Genomic DNA, 20,991 nt, shown 5'->3' on the forward strand with positions numbered 1-20,991 from the left:
TGCCCACCAAAGAAGAACAGGGGGCCCACTCAGCCATTGGGCTCCACTGACGCGTCAGCTAAATACCTGGATGGTCACCATACACACTTGTATATATGAATGATTAATTCCGGTCTCTGTATGTAAAGAAATGGAATGTATACATATGTATGACATCACCAATTGTATAGATATCAAAATAATTATATGAATAAAGTATATTTTTGAAATTAAAAAAATTTATGGCAATGGGAATAATGTGGAACTTATTACCATTGAGGCTTTTTACTCTTTTTCATAATTCCTTAAACTCAACCCTCAGGACCTCACCTCTTTCTTTACCTATTCTGATGATATCAAGATGCATCACAATCTCTGGCACCAAGGTGCATCAAGATACAGGCAACTTTTCATTGGACAGCCATTGAACCTGATACCAAGGAGACAATATACATTTATGGATTCATGTCTGTGGCCAAAAAAATGTGCATTGGCAGAATTCCTGATCACAATTACTCTTGCAGTCTTCTTTGTACTTCAGTTTAGCACAGCTGGACTTACACTGGCTGCAACTCCCAGTCGCTTGCATCAGAATTCCTAACGGAATGTTGGCTAGGGAATGGGATACGTTCATGTAACTCCTGCAGTATCGATAGTAAATGCTGGCCCAGCCAGCGATGCCCAGGTTCCACCTGTGAGTTTAAAAAGACTTGATTAGTTTTGGTTTAAATATTATAACTTCTCATATTTAGATGTGGTTAAATATCAGTGGTAAGCATAATGCACTCTCCCTTGAGTCAATAGATTATGGTTACAAACTCAATGAGTGATGATACCATTGTTTTCAGGGTTGTATTTTGTCATTTTTTTAATGAAGAAAGGTTGAGACAGAGGTACAGAGCAGTCTGTTCCAAAGCCAATAAAGTGAGGTCTTGGAATTTTTATTTTAATGTTGGAACAATAGAAGCAGCCTGAATGGGTGGGGTCAAGCTCCCACAGAAACAGGAAATTTTAGCTTTAGTTCTCTGCAGTTGCTGGGATCTTGATGCTGGATGTGGAAGCTATTATTACTCTCTCTGTTACAGCTGAAATCTGGGATTCTCATCCTGCTGCTAGAACTGCATGTGAGACTATCTATTTTACTGAATTTGCCTTTGCCCAGGGTATGTTTAAAGGATGTTACTATATTGGAACAGTTAATTAGTGGTAGTTAATATACATATTATTTTGTTTAGCATTTTGATAGAGTTTCACTTAAGCCAATTCATTTATTTTCTCTTTATTTTGTCTGTATTTTAACTGTGTGTACAAATAGTGTGAGTTATGTCTAAAGTCAAGTAGTTTGACCAGTTGAATTGCATTTGGAATACAATGAATTACATTTAATTTAAAATAAGAACAAATTATAGTCAAGACTATCTTCTTAATATATTTTGAGGGTGTTTGGTCTGGTTCATAACCTTGAGTGTAAGATCAAGGTTGATGCAACAATACATTATGGAGGGAGTGCTGCATTGTTAGATGTGCTGAATATCAGATTCGGCATTAAACTGAGGCTCTGTCCCCACTTGTCATTGGTAGATGTAAACATTCCATGGCACTCTTTTGAAGAATAACAGAGGAGTTCTTCCTCATGTGCTTGTTAATGGAGAATCTGTCCATAATCACAGTGCGGTTTGTAGGACCTTGTAGTTCATAACGTAGCCTCTGCAATCTCTATCTTACAATGTTATGGGTTGTACAACATTCTTTAGAAAATGTTATACAAAAGCAAGTTTTCTCCTCTCTTTCTGACAAATGTATGATGTGTGCATTTTCTGCAGTTAAAACCTGTTGTTGGTGGGAGCAGGATGAGGGAAGAGGCTATCAATTTGACAATTTTTTAAGGAGATCTGCATTGTAACACATGGGCTCATAACATGGACTATGTGCACGGTGCTTCATGTGTAAGGAGATACAGACCATTTCTACACTCCATTTCCACATCTGCAATGCAAAACAAAGATAGTGTGGTTCCTCTATCATCAGCACAGCTTGCCTTCTTCTTAAATATCAGCTTCTTGGCTGTAATTGCTAAAAACACACACACACACACACACGTACACACACATCCTAACCTATAGTCACCCACAAATGCATGTGTGCACACACACAGACGCACACAGGCAGACACACACACACACAAACACACTGATAAACGCACAGGCACTCACGCATACACGCACCCAGGCACACACATACTCATACACACACATCCACACCACCACGTATGCTCACATACACACACATAGATGCACTCACATATACATCCACTCACAAATAGACACACTCACATATGTAAACACACACATACAGCAACACAGCTGTGCTCATACATGTACATACACGCTCACAGGCACACTGACATATGCTACATATATGCTCACACAAAGTCACACACATGCTCATACACAAATTCACACACTCACACACATATATATGCTCTCCCTCACACATAAACAATCACATACACAAACCCCCTCACACACTCACTCTAAACACATCCATGTGCACACATGCACACACCCACACAGTCATATGCGCACACATATGTGGTCTCACATACACACACAAACTCACATGTATACACTAACTCTACTCACAAGCACATACGCTCACACACACCACACACACACATGCATATATGCTAACATGTTCATTCAAGATATGTTCACATTCACTCACATTTATATTGCACACACATTAAAACTTGACATTTATCTTGTTGTAGATGATATATATTGACTGCATATCAGTAATCAACTGAAAATTAGTCCTTGACCAAAATATCACCTCTCACTTTATGCTAACCAACAATATTCCATCAAACAGCCAATGTTAACCTCAAAACTCAATGGAACTCATCTCAAAAAATCCATTATAAGGAAAGGAACATGGAAGGCATTTAAAACTCGGCAGAAGGCATAAACAAAGGGCATGCATGGTGAGTGGTGTTGGTGATCGGGGTGGGTGAGAGCAAGTGAGGGAAAATGATGAAGGCAATAGAGAGAAGGGAGTAGAGCAGGAACCTTGGTGGGAGGAGGCCACTGTCACAGAGTTAGATAGAGAAGATGTTGGCACAACATTGGCAGAGTGAAGAAGGCCATTGATGCTGTTCCTACATGGTGGGACATTCTGCCAAACAGCTGAGACAGCACTAGACTGGGTGGCAACCTTGGGCCAGGCTGGCCCGGTCTGGTGTTGTAGCCTCCACTGCTAATCCTGAAAGAGGAAGCCAGTCATCAGCACCATACCTCCCAGGAGGACCTGTGAGTTCCCTGCCCCTGGAGTTAGGGGGCATTGCTTTCCCCCTGTCTGCAGTGTCTGGGGTCAGGGTCAGGCTAGCTCCGGACTGACAGTGACTGTCTGGGTGCAGAATGGCCTTTCAAAAGTGGTAAGAGATGCTGTGAATTCTGGGATATCTACTCAGTAATAAGTAGTTCTAGGAATGGCAGGGTAAGGTGGGACTGAAATCAGCTGTGACAGACATTTTTGTGACTTGGCAGGTAGTTAATGAGGTAGATTTAGGTAAAATGCAGTGAGAGACCTCACTACACCTCACACAGAACATAGAACAGAACAGCTCAGGAACAGGCTGTTCATCCCACTATGACAGTGCTGACCATGATGCCTCTCTAACTAATGCCATTTGCCTGTACATGGTCCATAGTCCTCTATTTCCTGCATGTTTTCATGTGTCTGCTGAGATACTTCTTAAACATTGCCAAATATCTGCTTCTACCACCTCCCCCAGCTCCACCCTCTGCAGTAAAAACTTCCCTCACACATTTCCTTTAACTTTTAATCTTTAAATTGTCATGACTGAACTCTCCCTGAAAATGTCAGATGATGTATCACCAAACTTAGAGCATTAACACTGCATTTCTCCCCACAGATGCTGCCAGACCTGTGGAGTTTCTCCAGTAATTTCCATTCCTATTTCAGATTTCCAGCATCCGCAATTCTTTATTTTACTTTAGTCAGACTGTGGTCGCTGTTCTTGAAGCAGAGCAGACTGGGTGGGGTGGGGTGAGGGCAGGGTGGGGAGCATGATTGAGATGATTAAAATCATGAGGGGCAGAGATAGGGTAGTCAGGAAGGATTCACTAAATAAAAAATGAAAGAACTGCCAGTGATGGAAATCAGAAACAAACACAAAAATTGCTGGAAAAGTTCTACAGGTCAGGCAGCATCTGTGGAGAGAAATCAGAGTTAACTCTTCAGGCCAGAAATGTTAACACAGACCTGCTAAGCTTTTCCAGGAAAAATTCACTGTTGTCCACGAAAGAAGAAAATCTTCCATCTTCATTACCTGGTCTGTGACTCTTCATTCACAGTGATATGATTGACTCTGAATTGCACTTTGAAATGGTGTAGCAAGCCACTCACTTTCAAAAGGCAACTTAGAGACAAATAATTGTCAGCAACTTCCACATCCCACAAAAAAATAAAGGAAGAAAGAATGATCTGTGAATAGATATTGGGATAACCATCTCCAGGGAAGGTGCATTAGTCATTGAAAACACTTAGAAAATGTCTTTATTTTTAAGCAATGCAAACATGTCTTGACTGGAACCTTCCATGTTTAAATACAATGAACAACACTTGGTTTGTCAAAATGTCCAGCTTCAACTACGCAGCAGCAGAGTGCAGTGTTTGATACACTGGTTCACTGGAAACACAGCCCAAGGAGAATAGAGACTGATGTTTCATGAAATGAATTAAAAAGCCCATAACCTGGATTGCTGATGTTGATGGTTGCCAATGAAAGCTGCAATGTGAAGCACCGTGCTGGGAGTCAGTATGGAGCACTGATGAGTATATCATTTCACCTCTGAGGTACTTGTCCCTGATGAAACTGTTTCTGACCAGTGTTTTGCTTTCCTCATCACCCGTATCATAGAAACTTAGGATATAGATACAGGAGTAGGCCATTTGGCCCTTCAAACATCGAAATCAGTATCTTCTTCCTGATTTCTCCCCATACCTTTTGACCTCTTTAGCTCTAAGAACTACATCTAATTCCTTCTTGAAAACATCCAATACTTTGGCCTCAACTGCTTTGTGAATTCCACACTCTCTGTGTGAAGACATTTCTCCTCATCTCGTTCCTAAATGGCCTACCCCATGTCCTTAGGATATAATCCATGGTTCTGGATTCCCCGATCATTGGAAACATACTCTTGTTGATCCCAAATGTGGGGCACCTGTTAGGATTTTATAAGTTTCTACGAGATCACCCCTGATTCTTCTAAATTCCAGTGAATATAGTCCATACCAATCCAGACACTCTTTCTCCTCAATTTTCAGCCTTTTGTCACTGGAGATCTTTGGAAAGGCTACTTCAGTTTTGCCTGTCACAATGGGGCCTCATCTATCGACTTACTGAGTAGCTCCCTTCCTCCTGCTTCTAAGACTTGCTTCACCTCGGGGGTAACACATTTCTGACCCCTGCAGTGGTACAGCAGCCAACAAATCGAAGAGTGACAGACCTGAGCTCGATCCTTATGGCTGGCTCAATCAATGGTGACGCAATTCTCTCTGAAAAGTCCAGGAACATTCAGACAGGCTGATCTCCACTGGAGACCAACCCCTTACATTCCTTCCAACATAATCCTTGCATCTGATCCCAAATGTGGGGCAGTCAAGTTTTTCTCTGACTTGAGAAACTCAGACAAGTTTCTGATGGAAATGTCGTGACCTTGTGTGGCACCCCTCTTGTAACTGAGTTCAGAACTGGAAGCTATACACTTGGCTTCACTTTGAAGTGAAGTCAGACTCATTTGCTGAATACACAATTTCTTCTGAGTTGTCTGGTTATGAAACACTTAAATCGATAAGCTGTGAACTGCAGCCTCCTAGCTTTCTGACGGTCTCATTGTTTTTGACATCTGACAGTAATTGAAATCACTACCCTTCATCCGATTGCCGTGAGCAGCAGTTAACATAGAAAATGCCTAATGTCTTCCAAAACAAAACAATAATTTGATTAGCTTCAGTTGAAACATCGCTTTCCCAAGTCTCAATCTTACAGATATACTGGGCTTCTTAGATGCCTTAGATTTTCAAGACACCTGTCGATCACAAATCAAACACAAAAGTACAAAAAGCTTCTTTACTGGACACTGGGGAGAATATTTGCTTTTGTCACATGTCTCTTTCAACAACCAAGGAACTGACTGACTCATTTCTTTCACTTGTTTGCCAGAACCATTAGCTCCCTTGCTCAGACTGACCGGCCTGAATAATTCTGTCAAGTCTTTTAACAAGATGTAATGCAATGTTCCCAGCTATCACCCTTGCTATGATCAGCAACTCCATAGCACACCAATCGCTCAGTCTAGACAGTTTTATTGCATCTGGACATGACTAACTGACAGTGCATAATACATTTGAGCAAGCTGGAATTAGCATCAATAAACATAAGGTTTGCAATCACTGCACAGAATGCTGTCTCATTCCTGTATAACCACATCCCATCAACGGCAACACTTCTCCTTCAATTAGCCTCCTCTATCCTTTATGGATGCAGTAACTATACCTCTCATTGCTTTCTACTTTCAAGTGAGCAAAAGGTAGAGTCATAGAGTCAGACAACATGGAAACAGACCCTTTGGTCCAATCAGGATTTAGGTCAGAGTGGTGCTGGAAAAGCACAGCAGGTCAGGCAGCATCCGAGGAGCAGGCAAATCGACGTTTCAGGCAAAAACCCTTCATCAGGAATCTTTTGCCACTTTTGCCTTTGGTTCAATCAGCCTATGCCAACCATGGGGTGGCATGGTGGTTCAGTGGTTAGCACTGCTGCCTCACAGCGCCAGGGACCCGGGTTCAATTCCAGCCTCAGGTGACTGTCTGTGTGGAGTTTGTACATTTTCCCTGTGTCTGCGTGGGTTTCCTCCGGGTGCTCCGGTTTCCTCCCACAGTCCAAAGATGTACAAGGTTAGGTGAATTGGTCATGCTAAGTTGACCCATAGAGTTAGGTGCATTAGTCAGGGGGAATGGGTCTGGGTGGGTTACTCTTCGGAGGGTCGGTGTGGACTAGTTGGACCAAAAAGCCTGTTTTCACACTGTAGGGAATCTAATCTAATCTATAATCCCAAACTGAACTCGTCCCACCTGCCTGCTCCTGGTCTATGAGACAGTAAGGACTGCAGATGATAGAAGTTCGAGTCAATAGATATGAAGCTGGAAGAGTACAGCAGATCAGACAGCACCCGGGGAGCAGGAAAGTCAAGGTTTCAGGCTGAAATCCTTTGTCAGGTTTTGGCCTGAAACGTTGATGCTCCTGCTCTTCGGATGCTCTGACCTTCTTTGCTCCTGGCCCAAATCCCTCCAAACCTTTCCTATTCATGTACTTATCTATTCATGTACTTATTCATGTACTTAAACTGTTGTAACTATGCCTGCATCCGTGACTTCCTCTGGAAGTTCATTCCCTACGTGAACCACCCTCTGTGCAAAAAATATTGCCCCTCATGTCTTTTTTAAATCTCTCTCCTCTCGCCTTAAAAATATGCCTCCAGTCTTCAAATCACTCATCCTAGAGAAAATATACCTGCCATTGACCCTATCTATACCCCTCATGATTTTGTAAAACTCAATAACCTCCTAACCTCCATTAAAAAATGTCCCAGCGTTTCCAGCCTCTCCTTATAACTCCAATGTTCCATACCATACAACATCCTGGTAAATCTTTTCTGAACCCTCTCTCGCTTAATAATATCCTTCCTATAATAGGCTGACCAGAACTGGATGCAGTATTCCAGAGGAGGTCATATTATCACGAGACCTAGTAATCCAAATACCCAAGGCTAGTGTTCTGGAGGCATGGGTTCAAATCACACTGTGGCAGATAGTGAAATTTGAATTCAATAAAAGTCTGGAATAAAAGGTTAGCCTCATGTTGATGGTCATAAAACCCCATCTGCTTCAACAATGTCCATTAGGAAAGGAAATCTGCTGTCTTTATCAGGTCTGGCCCACATGCGCCTCCAGACTCACAGCAATGTGGTGGATCTTTAACTGCCTTCAGGGCAATTAGGGATTAGCAAGAAATGCTGGACCATCCAGCGATGCCCACATCCCAGGAATGAAATTTTTCAAAAAGGCACATAAGGAGTGTGAGCCTAGTGGCTCACAATCTTTAGCCTGAGTCAGACTCCTTGCCTAACAGCACTGTGATTGGACAAAGACTGCAGCAGTTCAAAAAGACAGCTCAGCACCACCCTCTGCAGGGCAACTAGGGATGGGCGTTACATGCTGACCTAGCCAGTGACTCCATATTCCATGAATATATAAAAAAGAAACATTTGTGTGTTCCAGTCCCATTCCAGAGATGAGATAGGGCAACATCTAGGCTGATACCACAATATAGTGCTGAGGGAGTGTTGTACTGTTGGTGGCACTGTTTTCAGATTAGTTATTAAACTGAAAATCTGTCTGTGCTTGTTAACAAACACCAAGACAATCCTGGCAATATTGATCCTTCAACAAACATCAGTAAACCTGGTCACCATCACATTAGCTGTTCCTTAGGACGTTCCTCTGTACAAACTGTTACGATCCCAGTTGACCCCACTATTGGACAAGTCAGATTCAACAAATGAAATCTGGCTTAATAGATCATGTTTTATTTACTGTTGTGATCTGTCACGATTTTATGAAACATAAGCACTCCAGGCTACAGAGATGGTTTTAACAAAACAGGAGTGAATTACCTAAAAAAAAGTTAAAAATCACACAACACTGGGTTATAGTCCAACAGGTTAATTTGGAAGCACCAGCTTTCGGAGCGCTATTCCTTCATCAGGTGGTTGTAGAATAGAATCATATGATACAGAATTTAAAGCAACAGGATTGCGGTGTCATGGAATAAGATGTTAAACAAATTTAGCTGGAGTCTTTCATCTTTCAAAGTGACCATGTTAGTTTTTATTTCTTTATATATAAATCCCAGAACTTTTTTAAAGTTACATTCTCAAAATAACGAACAATAGCCAACATCTCAGCTCAGATAATACATTGAAGGTGTGAAGTTAAAGCCTGTCTGTGTCCCAATGTTAGGTCAGACTGATTCTATTTCTAAAGTAGGATTTACAGAATTTTACATGGATTTATGCAGTTTTTGAGCAAAATAAAATGTAAATCAGCAAATACAAATTTACCCCACAAACTTATATGTCTGTGTGTTCAGGGAGACCGAGTAAATGTGTGCATGTGGGTGTGTGTGGGGGTGTATGAGTGTCTGTGAACGAGTGTGTGTATGTGTGTGAGTGCAATGGGGTATAAGTCTGTGAGAGGGTGCGTGTGTGGGCATGAGTGTGGGGGGTGTATATGTGTGAACATATGAGAGAGAGATTGTGTATGAGAGATGGTGTATGGATCTGTAGGGATGTGTGTGTGTACGTGCACTTGTGTGCATGTGTATGAGAGAGTGGATATTGCAATGGGGTCATCTGGAGTCTGACATGAACACAAGGTAATCCGACGTTCCAAGGCTGAATGTCACGGAGCGCTGAAATGCTCCCTGTCTGGGAGGGAACACTCCTGCCAGGTTGATTGTTATGTGGCGTCCATTCATCCATTGCTGTAGCCTAAGCTTGGTCTCACCAATGTACCATGCCTCTGGGCATCCCTGCCTGCAGCATACGAGACAGATAACATTGGTCAAGTCACGAGTACCTGCTATGTACAAATTGGGTGGTGTCTCCATAGGTAATGGTGCTATCCATGTTGACACTCTGAAATATCTTGCGGTTGCTGCCATAGCAGGGTTGTACAGTGTTGTGGTCAATGTTGCCCTGAAGGCTGGACAGTTGACTGCAAATAATCTTCTGTTTAAGGTTTGACAGTTGTTTAAAGGTAAAACGTGGAGGCGTAGGGAAGATCTTGGTGAGGTACTCATCCTCATTGGTAAGGTGTTGCAGGCTGCGAAGAACATGGCGTAGTTTTTTGGCTCCTGGGAATTATTGGACAAACCACGCAATATTCTTCACAGCCTGCAACATATTATTGATGAGGATGAGCACCTCACCAAGACCCTCCCTATGCTTCAATTTCTTGACTTTAAACAAGCACCAAACCTCAAACAGATCATTGTTCGCAGCAAACTGTCCAGCCTTCAGGATAACATCGATGACAACACCATACAATGCTGAAATGGCAACCACTGCAAGATATGTCAGAGTGTTGACACAGATACCACCATTACCTGTAGGGACACCACCCCACCGTGTACGTGACAGATACTCATGTGACTTGGCCAACTTTGTCTACGGTGTCCCCACTTGAATGTACACTCTCTCATACACACACACACACAAGTTTGTGGAGTAAATTTGTACTTGCTGATTTACATTTTATTTTGCTCAAAACTGCATAAATCCATTTTTAAAATCTATAAATCCTACTTTAGAAATAGAATCAGTCTGACCTAACAGTGGGACACAGACAGACTTTAACTTCACACCTTCAATATATTATCTGAGCTGAGATGGTGCCTATTGCTAAAAGCTATCTTGAGAATGTAACTTTATAAAGTTCTGGGATTTATATATGAAGGAACCAAAACTAACATGGTCATTTTGGAAGATGAAAGACTCAAGCTAAATTTCTTTAATATTACATCCCATGACACTGCAATCCTGTTGCTATAAATTCTGTGTCATATGATTCTGCTCCACAACCACCTGATGAAGGAGCAGCGCTCTGAAGGCTAGTGCTTCCAAATAAACCTGTTGGACTAAAACCTGGTGTTGTGTGATTTTAACTTTGTCCACTTCAGTCCAACACTGGCATCTCCAAATCATGACCTAAAAAATAAACTAAAATAAAAGAAACCAAGCTACATATACAGATTACGAAAAAGGTTTACCAGGATGTTGCCTGGTACAGGGGGTTTTAGCTCTGAGGAAAGGGTGGATAGACTGAGTTTGTTTTCACTGGATTGCAGAAGGTTGAGGGGCAACCTGATAGAAGTTTATAAGATTGTGAGTGGCATGTATAGAGTGGAAAGTATGAGACTTTTTCCCAGGGTAGAAGGGTCAATCACTGGGGGACACAGGTTCAAGGTGGTGGGGGATGTTTAAAAGAGACGTGCAAGGCATGTTTTTCACACAAAGGGTGGTGAGTGCCTGGACTGCGCTGCCAGAGGAGGTGTTGGAAGCAGATACAATAGCAGCGTTCAGGAAGCACCTGGACGAATACATGAATAGGAAGGGAATAGAGGGATATGGATCCTGTAAGTGAAGATTGTTTTAGAATGGAAGGGCAAAATGTGTCAACACAGGCTTGTAGGGCCGAATAGCCTGTTCCTGTGCTGTATTGTTCTTTGTTCTTCCTATAACACATTTTAATAGATTTTAAAACACACAGTAAAATAAAATCCCATCTGCTCCCAACACCATCACTTTACAGTTAATAAAAATTCAGAGGAACTTTCCTTCCCCATCCGAGTAATAGCTTTAAATTAACTGCTTCTTCTCAATACCACTCCCATGAGCTTGGCAGACTTTTCCCTTGACTACTTACACAACTGAGAGCTTAGACGTTCATAGACTTTTATGAATTAGCAGTTGTAACCAAATATCTCGGGTCTGGAAATTTTCACAAACAAGGACCTTTACACTAAGATAAATTATTCCCTTAACTGCACTGGATAATTTCCATTTCTAGGAGAATCTATTTAGCCTGGACATTTGTACTGAACTCAGAAATATTTAACTAAATGGGAAAAAATGCTCTTTTTTTTGCAAAGTTAATAACTTAATATTTTTCCTTCTCCTGTTGTAAAACTCCACAATATAAACAAACTTCAGTTGACTTACTGTAACATCGTCAGTCATAAAGTCATACAGTCCTACAGCATGGAGACAGGCCCTTTGGCCCAAACTGGTCCGTGCTGACCAAAATGTCCATCCACACTAACCCCACTTCCCTACACTTGGCCCATATCCAGCTAACCTTTTCCTATCCATGTATTTGTCCAAATGCCTTGTAAATGTTGTTAATGTACCCGCCTCAACCACTTCCGCTGGCAGCTCATTCCATATGCGTACCACCCTATGTGTAAAAAACTTGCCCCTCTGGTTCCCTTTCATTTTTTCCCTTCTAACCTTAAATTAAAACCTCTAGTCCTCGATTCCTCAACCCTGGGAAAAAGACTGAGTGCATTCACCCTATCCATGCCTCTCATGATCTTATACACCTCTGTAAGAACCTCCCTCAGTCTCCTATGCTCTGAAGAAAAAAGTCCTAGCTTGTCCAACCTCTCCCTATAACTCAAACCATTGAGTCCAGGCAACATCCTTGTAAATTTCTTCTACACTCTTTCCAGTTTAGTAGCATCGTCCCTGTAGCAAGGTGACCAAAACTGAACACGATATTCCAAGTGCGGCCTCACCAGCGTCTTGTACAACTGCAACATAACTTCCCAACTTCTGTACTCAGTGTACCGATACAGTCAGGTACTGTCTGATACACACAGCTTTAAGTCATGGAAATAGAGAGACTGACATTGTTAATTATTAAACTCCTTCACACAAATAGACCAAATCCTTAAGCCACTAGTTTAAAAACCAAACTCTAAAAAACAAATGATAATAATACATTAAAAATCACACACCTTTCATCACAAAATTAGCGGGCATGTTTCTGACATTACAAGTCTGATTACGGGTGGAATCTTACCAGGGTCTGAGTGACGTGAGCTATGGCAAGGTTTGTGGCAGAACCGGATGAGAGATCTGGTAAGGTCCACCTTGATTTTGGGAGCACCTCCCTTCCTCTTTTATGCTTTTCGCACGCTGCATGGCAGGTTTGTTTGTGAGGCAGAGGTGAGTTGCCAATTAACCTTCATGTTAACCACAGCTATTGCAGGTATTGAACCCACTCCGTTGGCATCTCTCTACATCGTGAACCAACCACCCAGCCAACTGAGCTAACAAAAAGATGGTCCAGGTTAGCAAAGAATACAGACAGATCTTGATCAATTGGGTCAATGGGCTGAGGAGTGGTAGATGGAGTTTAATTTGGATAAATGAGAGGTATTGTATTTCGGTAAAACAAAATGGACAGGATGTATGCAAGTAAAAGTAGACTCCTTGGGTGGTGTTGTAGAACAGAGAGATCTAGAAGTTCAGGTACATAATTCTTTAAAGTTTGCATCACACATAGACATGGTGTTTAGCATTCTTGCCTTCATTGTCCAGACCTTCGATTGCAGCAGTTGGATTGTCATGTTGAAGTTGTAAAGTCTGGAGTACTGCGTGCAGTTCTGGTCACCCTGTTATAGGAAGGACATTACTAAGCTGGAGAGAGTTCAGATAAGATTTACCAGGATGTTGCAGGGAATAGAGGGCTCGAGTTAGAGGCAGAGGTCGGATAAGTTGGGACTTTTTCCACTGAAGCATAGGAGATTAAGAGGTGACCTTGTAGAGGTCTATAAAATCATGAGGGGTATAGATAAGGTGAATAGCAGGTGTCTTTTTCCTAGGGTGGGGGATTTCAAGAGAAAGGGGCATATTTAAGGTGAGAGAGAAAGACTTAAAAATGACATGGAGGCAATTTTTTTACACAGAGAGTAGTTTGTGTGTGGAATTAGCTTCTAGATGAAATGGTAGATGTGGGTACAGTTGCAACATTTAAAAGACATTTGGATAAGTACACATTAAGAAATGTTTGGAGGGATAGAGCCAAGCGCAGGCAAGAGGGACTAGTTTAGTTTGGTATGGATTGGTTGGATCGAAGGGTCTGTTTCCATGCTGTAGGGTTAGGGTGTCAGCAGCAATAATCAGGAGAGATGGTGGAATTGGGGAAAGGACGGGTCGGAGTGGTATTGGTGTTAATGTAGATATGTGAGAAGGAGTTCAGAAGCTGCGCTTCGCTGTTCTATGTTCAAAAACTAAGTAAGAAGCATCTGATAGCCACCATCAAGCAAGTACATGAAGGGCATTAAAGGATTAAAATCAAATTGCTCATGCTGATGAGTTTAGATTTTTTAACCTTGACTAATGTGGGATAATCAATCAAGGAACTCACAGCACTCTGTTTATAGGGTCAAAGGGTCTGAAATGAAACTCTGATAGTGACTTGTTGCCCTCCCTGAGACTTACATTACAGATCCAGTGTACTGCCCTTGCAAGGTGTCACAAGGCCAGAAAGTAATACTATTGATACTGTGGCTGCATTTCAGATGGTCTTTGTGTTGAAATTCCTTTCTGCTCATGCACAACCTTGATCAGTTTACAGCAGCCCCTCTGAGCAATGAGATTAGATTACAGCCTGGAAGTCAATCTCCACCGCTGGCGATTTATTATGAGAAATATACCTCTATTTGTGTGGAGTGGTGGATGTTTCTCTGCTGTGTTTTTTTTTGTTTCACTTTGTGCCATGAAGGCAATTTCTGTTTATTGAAATAGAGAAGGAACAAAATCTCAAGCTCAGTAGGTCAGACAGAGAATAAATCGGGGTGGGGAGGGGGGAGACTTCCTACTGTTTGATTCTGGGACACAGGCTACAAATATTGAATTTTGTTTTAAAGATGTGAGAAATGTAGCCTATCTCTGGTTATTAGTAATCTCAAACATTCGTGCTCTCCACCACTGAAGCTCACTAGAAGCAATGTGCACAAGATGCTCTGCTGATATTCACAAAGTCTCCTTGGACAGCACCTTCCAAAGCCACAACCACTACCTTCTAGAAGGACAAGGGCAGCAGACACATGGGAACTCCACCCCCTGCAAGTTCCCCTCCAAGACACTAACCATCCTGACTTGAAAACACATCACCGTTCCTTCACTGTCACTAAGTTAAAATCCTGGAACTCACACTCCAGTAGCACTGTGGGTGTTCAAGTATATGACTCAGCACCACTTTCTCAAGGACTGTAAGGGATGGAGAATAAACATTGGCCCAGCCAGTGCTCTCTGCAGTCCAAGAATGAATTATATTCAGGGTAATATGTCTTGTCACCTTATAATGTGGAATTACACATAATCTCAAGCTACACCAGGGTCCCCTTGCTGAAGGAAGTTAATGAAACAGATTTATGAATTCAAATTTATAGTGGATTTTGATCTTATGACTTCTGGGTTACTGGAGCAGACCCAAAACTTTTAGACTATCACATCTAGTTTTTCATTGTGGCTTTACAATGAAAACATTGAAAACTAAAATTTAATAAAGTACATTATTAGAACCTTACTGCTAAGATCCTGAAATTCTTCGCTTTTGCATAAGGTGTGAGCATCAGTGGCAAGTCCAGCATTTTCTGCCCCTGAACCAAGTGACTGGCTGGGCCATTTTAGAGGGTCAGCCCCCACATTATTCTGCTCTGTTGTCACATGATGTCCTATTGTAAAGTACATTAGTGAACTTTTTTTAACAACAATGAATTTCAGTTGTCAAGATAAACATCACAGCACGGTGGCACAGTGGTTAGCACTGCTGCCTCACAGCGCCAGAAGCCTGGGTTCAATTCCCGCCTCAGGCAACTCCCTGTGTGGAGTTTGCAAATTCTCCCCGTGTCTGCGTGGGTTTCCTCCAGGTGCTCTGGCTTCCTCCCACAGTCCAGAAATGTGCAGGTTAGGTGAATTGGCCATGCTAAATTGCCTGTAGTGTTAGGTGTAGGGGAATGGGTCTGGGTGGGTTGTGGGTCGGTGTGGACTTGTTGGGCCAAAGGGCCTGCTTCCACACTGTAGGTAATATAATCATTGAGACAAAGTTTACATTCCAGATTTATCCATTGAATTTAAATTAAAATAATGATGGGATTTGAACCCTTTCCTCCAGAGATTTAACTAAACCTCTGAGTTGCTAAATCCAGTGATGTTATCACTGTGCCAAATACCGAATGGCAAAGTTCCCCTTCTTTTTATCCTGAGGTGGTTCCCTGGTTCTCTTCTGAAATGGCCATTTCACTTGGTCCCACTTGGCTCAGCTGTGGACTATGCTGTCCTTGGCCTATTTCTGGATAACAGCTCCTCTTCTGTTACCTCATTTCAGCCCTGTGGCAGCTCTGGGGTCTGCTGCATGTTTTCAGAGCCAGCGCGTGGGCAGGCTAATGTACTCGTTCTAGGCTTACATCAAGATGCGTTAAATGGCCGCATATTCCCATGCGTGCTTCAAGTGAGCAGATGGGATACCAGGCTTTGGTCTTTCTGCTCACCATAAGAATTTGGACACAATATCAACAACGCAAAATAGGCAGCTTCTCACAAAACAGCCAGGAATATAATTGGAAGGGGGAAATGGAATGTTATACTGGGGGTGAGAGATGTTCTTCCAAATACAGCTACTGAGGATATTAACTCTTCATTGAGCATAGGCCAGGAATTGTCAATGTTGACTTTATGCACAAGATGTAGGGATGCTTCCAGTCTTTATCCTTTTATCCTTTATCCAATGTTTATCCTTTCAACTTTATTTTTTTGTTTAAATTGGACAATGAATAACTGTAAGGTTATGTAACTTTTTTCTTCATTTCTCTATTTTGCATCTAAGATTTTGTACCGAGGTATTTGCATCTAAGGTGACACCGTGAGGAGCGACATTGTAAACGTTTCATTGTACTCCTGACAATAAATATGACAATAAATCTAATTCTAATTCTGCTCTGATATCATTGACACTCCTGGGTATACCATTCACCAAATACAATAGAAACACAATTGACTAGTCAGTATGCCGCATAATTACAAGTATTTCTTTTACTCTATCTTCCCCATTCTTTCTTCCTTCCCTTCTCTTTTTTCTCTCCCTCAACAAAATATGGAAGAAAGATGGACAAGTGAAGTGGGTGAGTGCTACAGCAGTGGATAATAGACAGGGATTCCCATTGGTTTAGATCAGAGTGGTGCTGGAAAAGCACAACAGGTCAGGCAGCATCCGAGGAGCAGGAAAATCAGGAATCCTAATGAAGGGCTTTTGCCCAAAACATCGATTCTCCTGCTCCTCAGATGCTGCCTGACCTGCTGTGCTTTTCCAGCACCACTCTGATCTAAACTTTGGTTTCCAGCATCAGCAGTCCTCATTTTTGTCTAGGGATTCCCCTGGTCAAAAACTATGGTGCTGGAAAAACACAGCCAGCCAGACAGCATCCGAGGAGCAGGAGAGTCGACGTTTCGAGCATAAGCTCGTAATCAGGAATTCCCATGGTTTGTTTCTTAATTCCCATTCAAGCGGGAACTGGATTTAACACGCAAAGGAAAAGGTTACAGAAAGACTGACTGTAAAAGTGCAGGTGAATGGAGCTAACTAGATAGCTCTGTTGAAAAGCAGACATGATGGCCAGAATGGCCTCTTTCTGTGTTGGTTGATTCTATGAGTACAGGATCGCTCATATTCAGTTTCCAGCTGGCTAAGCCTATCCTTTCTTTGCATTGGGAGAGGACAGCATTATATATTCGTTCCATTGCGGACTGTCACCTTTTATGTGAAAGACGCTGTTCTTTTACAGTGACCTCTCTGCAAGTTCTGATAGAACAAAAAAGCTGACAGGCAGGAATATCCAGAGCTCTGCTGCTGTAGCCACTGATGTTCTGATAAGACTGCTTATCAGCACAAACAGTGTCCTGAAATGCTATTAGCCGTGAAGTCTATTTTACTGAAAGTGAAACTGCAGGCAGTCACCCATCATTTGTTTATCTCACTTTTCCTTCCTTCTTCCACATGTTTTGAAAGACAGAGAGAAAAAAAATTAGAGAGAGAAAAATAAAGAGAAAGACAGCAAAAGAGGAAGAAAGGGAGGGGAAAAAAAGAGGAAAGTGTGCATTTACATAGTAGCTTTCATGGGGTTAGGACATTGCAAAGTACCTTCCAGGCAATACCACTGATTTGTAGTTATGCAGCAACCAATTTGTGCACAGAATGCTCCTAAAAACAGCAATGTGGTGATGACCAAATTATCTGATTGACTGAGGTTGTTTAGTGCCATTTTTTACATCTCCCTAAGAGTGTACAAGGAACTTCATTTATCAGCTCAGCAAAGAAACAATGTTTTTGACAGAACCACGCCCCCTCAGGTCTGTACATGGCAGGTTGACCCAGGTATTGTGCAGAAGACCCTGTGTATCAGAGACTTGAACACAACCTTCATACTCCAAGGTAAGATCGCTAGCGAGTGAATGGCTTGGCAGAATCAAACTCCGTCACATACCTTCCATCTCCAGCTCTTTCTTTCTTCAGAACTGGGGTTTTGGGGTCTCCTTCCACTTGTGTCACATGATGCTGGGCTGAGCTGAGTCACTGTTAGAGCATTCTGAGAAGCTTTGTGCATGTCAAGTTGGGCTCATATACTTCTGACTCAGCGCCAAATGCAACCGCAAAGCTAAAGGTGTGCTCCTGATTAAATATCTTTCCATCCATTGCAGCTTTTCTTTTGCTCTTCAATCTTACAACACTATCACAATCAGTCAGCTTCAAAAATATCTCGCACTCCCTGATAAGCTCCAATGACTTTTGGAATATTGCGTGCAATTCTGGTCTCCTTCCTATCGGAAGGATGTTGTGAAACTTGAAAGGGATTCAGAAATTATTTACAAGGATGTTGCCAGGGTTTGGAGGATTTGAGCTATAAGCAGAGACTGAATAGGCTGGGCCTGTTTTCCCTGCAGCGTCGGAGGCTGAGGGGTGACCTTGCAGAGGTTTATAAAATCATGAGGAGCATGGACAGAATAAATATAAAAAGTCTCTTCCCTGGGGTGGGGGAGTCCAGAAGTGGAGGGCATAGGTTTAGGGTGAGAGGGGAAAGATATAAAAGGGACCTAAGGGGCACCTTTTTCACACAGAGGGTGGTGTGTGTATGGAATGAGCTGCCAGAGGAAGTGGTGGAGGCTGGTACAATTGCAACATTTAAAAGGCATCTGGATGGGTATATGAATAGGAGGGGTTTACTGGGATATGGGCCAAGTGCTGGCAGCTGTGACTAGATTAAGTTAGGATATCCAGTCGGCATGGATGCGTTGGACTGAAGGGTCTGTTTCCGTGACTCTATGACTCTAAATGTCCTTTTCCTCCCTTTCGTCCCTATTGAAAGTTTGAAGAGGTTCTTTTCTCCAGAGAACAAGAAAGATGAGCAGTGATCTGTTGGAGGGGTTTGCTATGAGACATACAGAATATCTGCTGGGAGAAAAGATCAAAATTAGGGGCTAACGTGAGAGTTAGGCACCAATAAATTCCGTAGGGTATTAAGGAGAAATCTCTTCACCCGGGCAATGTTAAGAATGTGGAACTTGCTGGCCACAAAAAGTAACTGAGGTGAATTGGAAAGATACCTTTAAGGTGAAGCTAGAGAAATATCTGTTGGGAGAAAGGTCTTAGTGATGCAGTTAGAATTAGTTAAAATAGGATAATACAAGCTCATGGAGAAACCCATTGAAGGCAATGACCATCTCCAATAAGAGAGAATTTAACTTTCACTCTTTGATATTCAGTAGCATCTCCCTCACCGAAATCCTCAGTTTTAACATCTCGGATTATCATTGATCAGAAACTGAACTAGACTCGTCATATAAGTACTGCCGCTGCAAAGGTTGGTGAGAGGCTAGGAATCCTGCAGCATGTAACTAACTTCCTGACTCCCCAAAGTCAATCCACCATCTCCAAGGTACAAGTCAGGAGTGTGATGAAATACTCCCCACTTGCCTGAATGGGTGTAGCTCCAACAACACCTCAAGAGGTTTGACACCATCCAGGACAAAGCAGCCTGCCTGTTTGGCACCAAATTCAGAAGCATCCACTCCCTTCACCATTGATGCTCAGTAACTGCAGTGTGTATGATCTACAAGCTGCCCTGCAGAAGTTCAATAACGATCCCTAGACAGCTGTTAGAACCCTCACTGATCTTTCATTGTTTTTATTTAGTTTGGAACTGTGAGCTGAAAATTACCTTTGGTCTGTAGGCAGCAGTTGTGTTAAACAAAAAAGCAGAATAAACAAGCTAGAAGTTAATGGCAAGTTGACTCTTGAGTGAAACATTCCAACAGAATATTTGGCACTTGTAGAGAGCAGTACGTCCAAGTAGGTAGCAGATATTTGGCCGTTAGAAAGATCAGTACCTAGGATCTGGCTTCAGTTAGACTGGGAGAGACCATATGCTCCAGTGGATGGCAGACGTTGAATGCTAGCCAGGACTTTATGGGAAGGCAGTCAGTCTGACAGGGAGAGGCCAGAGTTTGAATTGGGTTTGGACTGTTTTCTGGGAGAAGGAGTTTTGTTGCTGATGCTACAGCATGAAGGTTAGAAAGCTCCCTATCTCACGTCTCATTATCAGTTGTGAGAAGTTCAGAGATTAAAAACTAAGGTATAAGTATTGCTGACCTCTTCAGAGTGAACTGAAACGGTGAAATCTTGAGAAAATCAACCAAGAAACAATCATCTCTGTCTTTGGAACAATTCCAAGCCACTGGCCACCCTAACTTGGAATAACATCACTGTTCTTTCAGTGTCACTGGGTCAAAATCTTGAAATTCCCTCCCTAACAGTGTTGGTTCAAGAAGGCACCTCACCACCACTGTCTGGTAATAAATGCCAGCCCAGCCAGCAATGCCCACTTCTCCTGAATGAATCTTTTTATTTTAAATATGTGGAACGGAAATACCAGCGAAGTTGCAATGGATCATTTTAAACTCAAAAATAGATCAGATCAAAATGATCCTGATGAAGTTATTGTTCTTTGTATTATTGTAGAAACTTACAAATAGGATAGACCCCATTGTTTCTGAAATCGAAAACTGTCTGATCTACCTCAGTTAACCAAGGGAAGATAAAGTATTTCAAAACACGAATAACAAGTTAAGCAGGCTGTTTCATGCTGATACTATGCAGGATGTTGCTGTCAATCCTAATAAAGCATTCTACCTACAACACAACTAAGCAACATCATATATGAAATTCAGTGTAAGTGAGGTACACAGATAAAACATCTCAACAATTGGTTTGACCAAATCATGTCCCTTCAGATGTTAGTAATAGACA

The 20,991-nt window shown here is 42.1% G+C and overlaps 1 protein-coding gene across 1 annotated transcript in view; it reads right to left on the reverse strand.

The window, feature by feature from the left end:
• Nucleotides 1-361: 361 nt before the first annotated feature.
• The window catches only part of adck1 (aarF domain containing kinase 1), a 673,127-nt gene continuing 652,497 nt past the window's right edge, over nucleotides 362-20,991 (reverse strand). Inside the window, exon 11 of the mRNA XM_087989469.1 lies at nucleotides 362-671. Within this exon, the coding sequence (XP_087845595.1) occupies nucleotides 443-671 (229 nt within the window). The 3' untranslated portion in view covers nucleotides 362-442. The remainder of the gene's footprint in view (nucleotides 672-20,991) is intronic.

This window comes from Chiloscyllium plagiosum, unplaced genomic scaffold, assembly GCF_037043375.1.
Source record: "Chiloscyllium plagiosum isolate Xiang-an unplaced genomic scaffold, Cpla_swu_hap1 HiC_scaffold_8, whole genome shotgun sequence".
Classification (NCBI taxonomy): Eukaryota; Metazoa; Chordata; class Chondrichthyes; order Orectolobiformes; family Hemiscylliidae; genus Chiloscyllium; species Chiloscyllium plagiosum.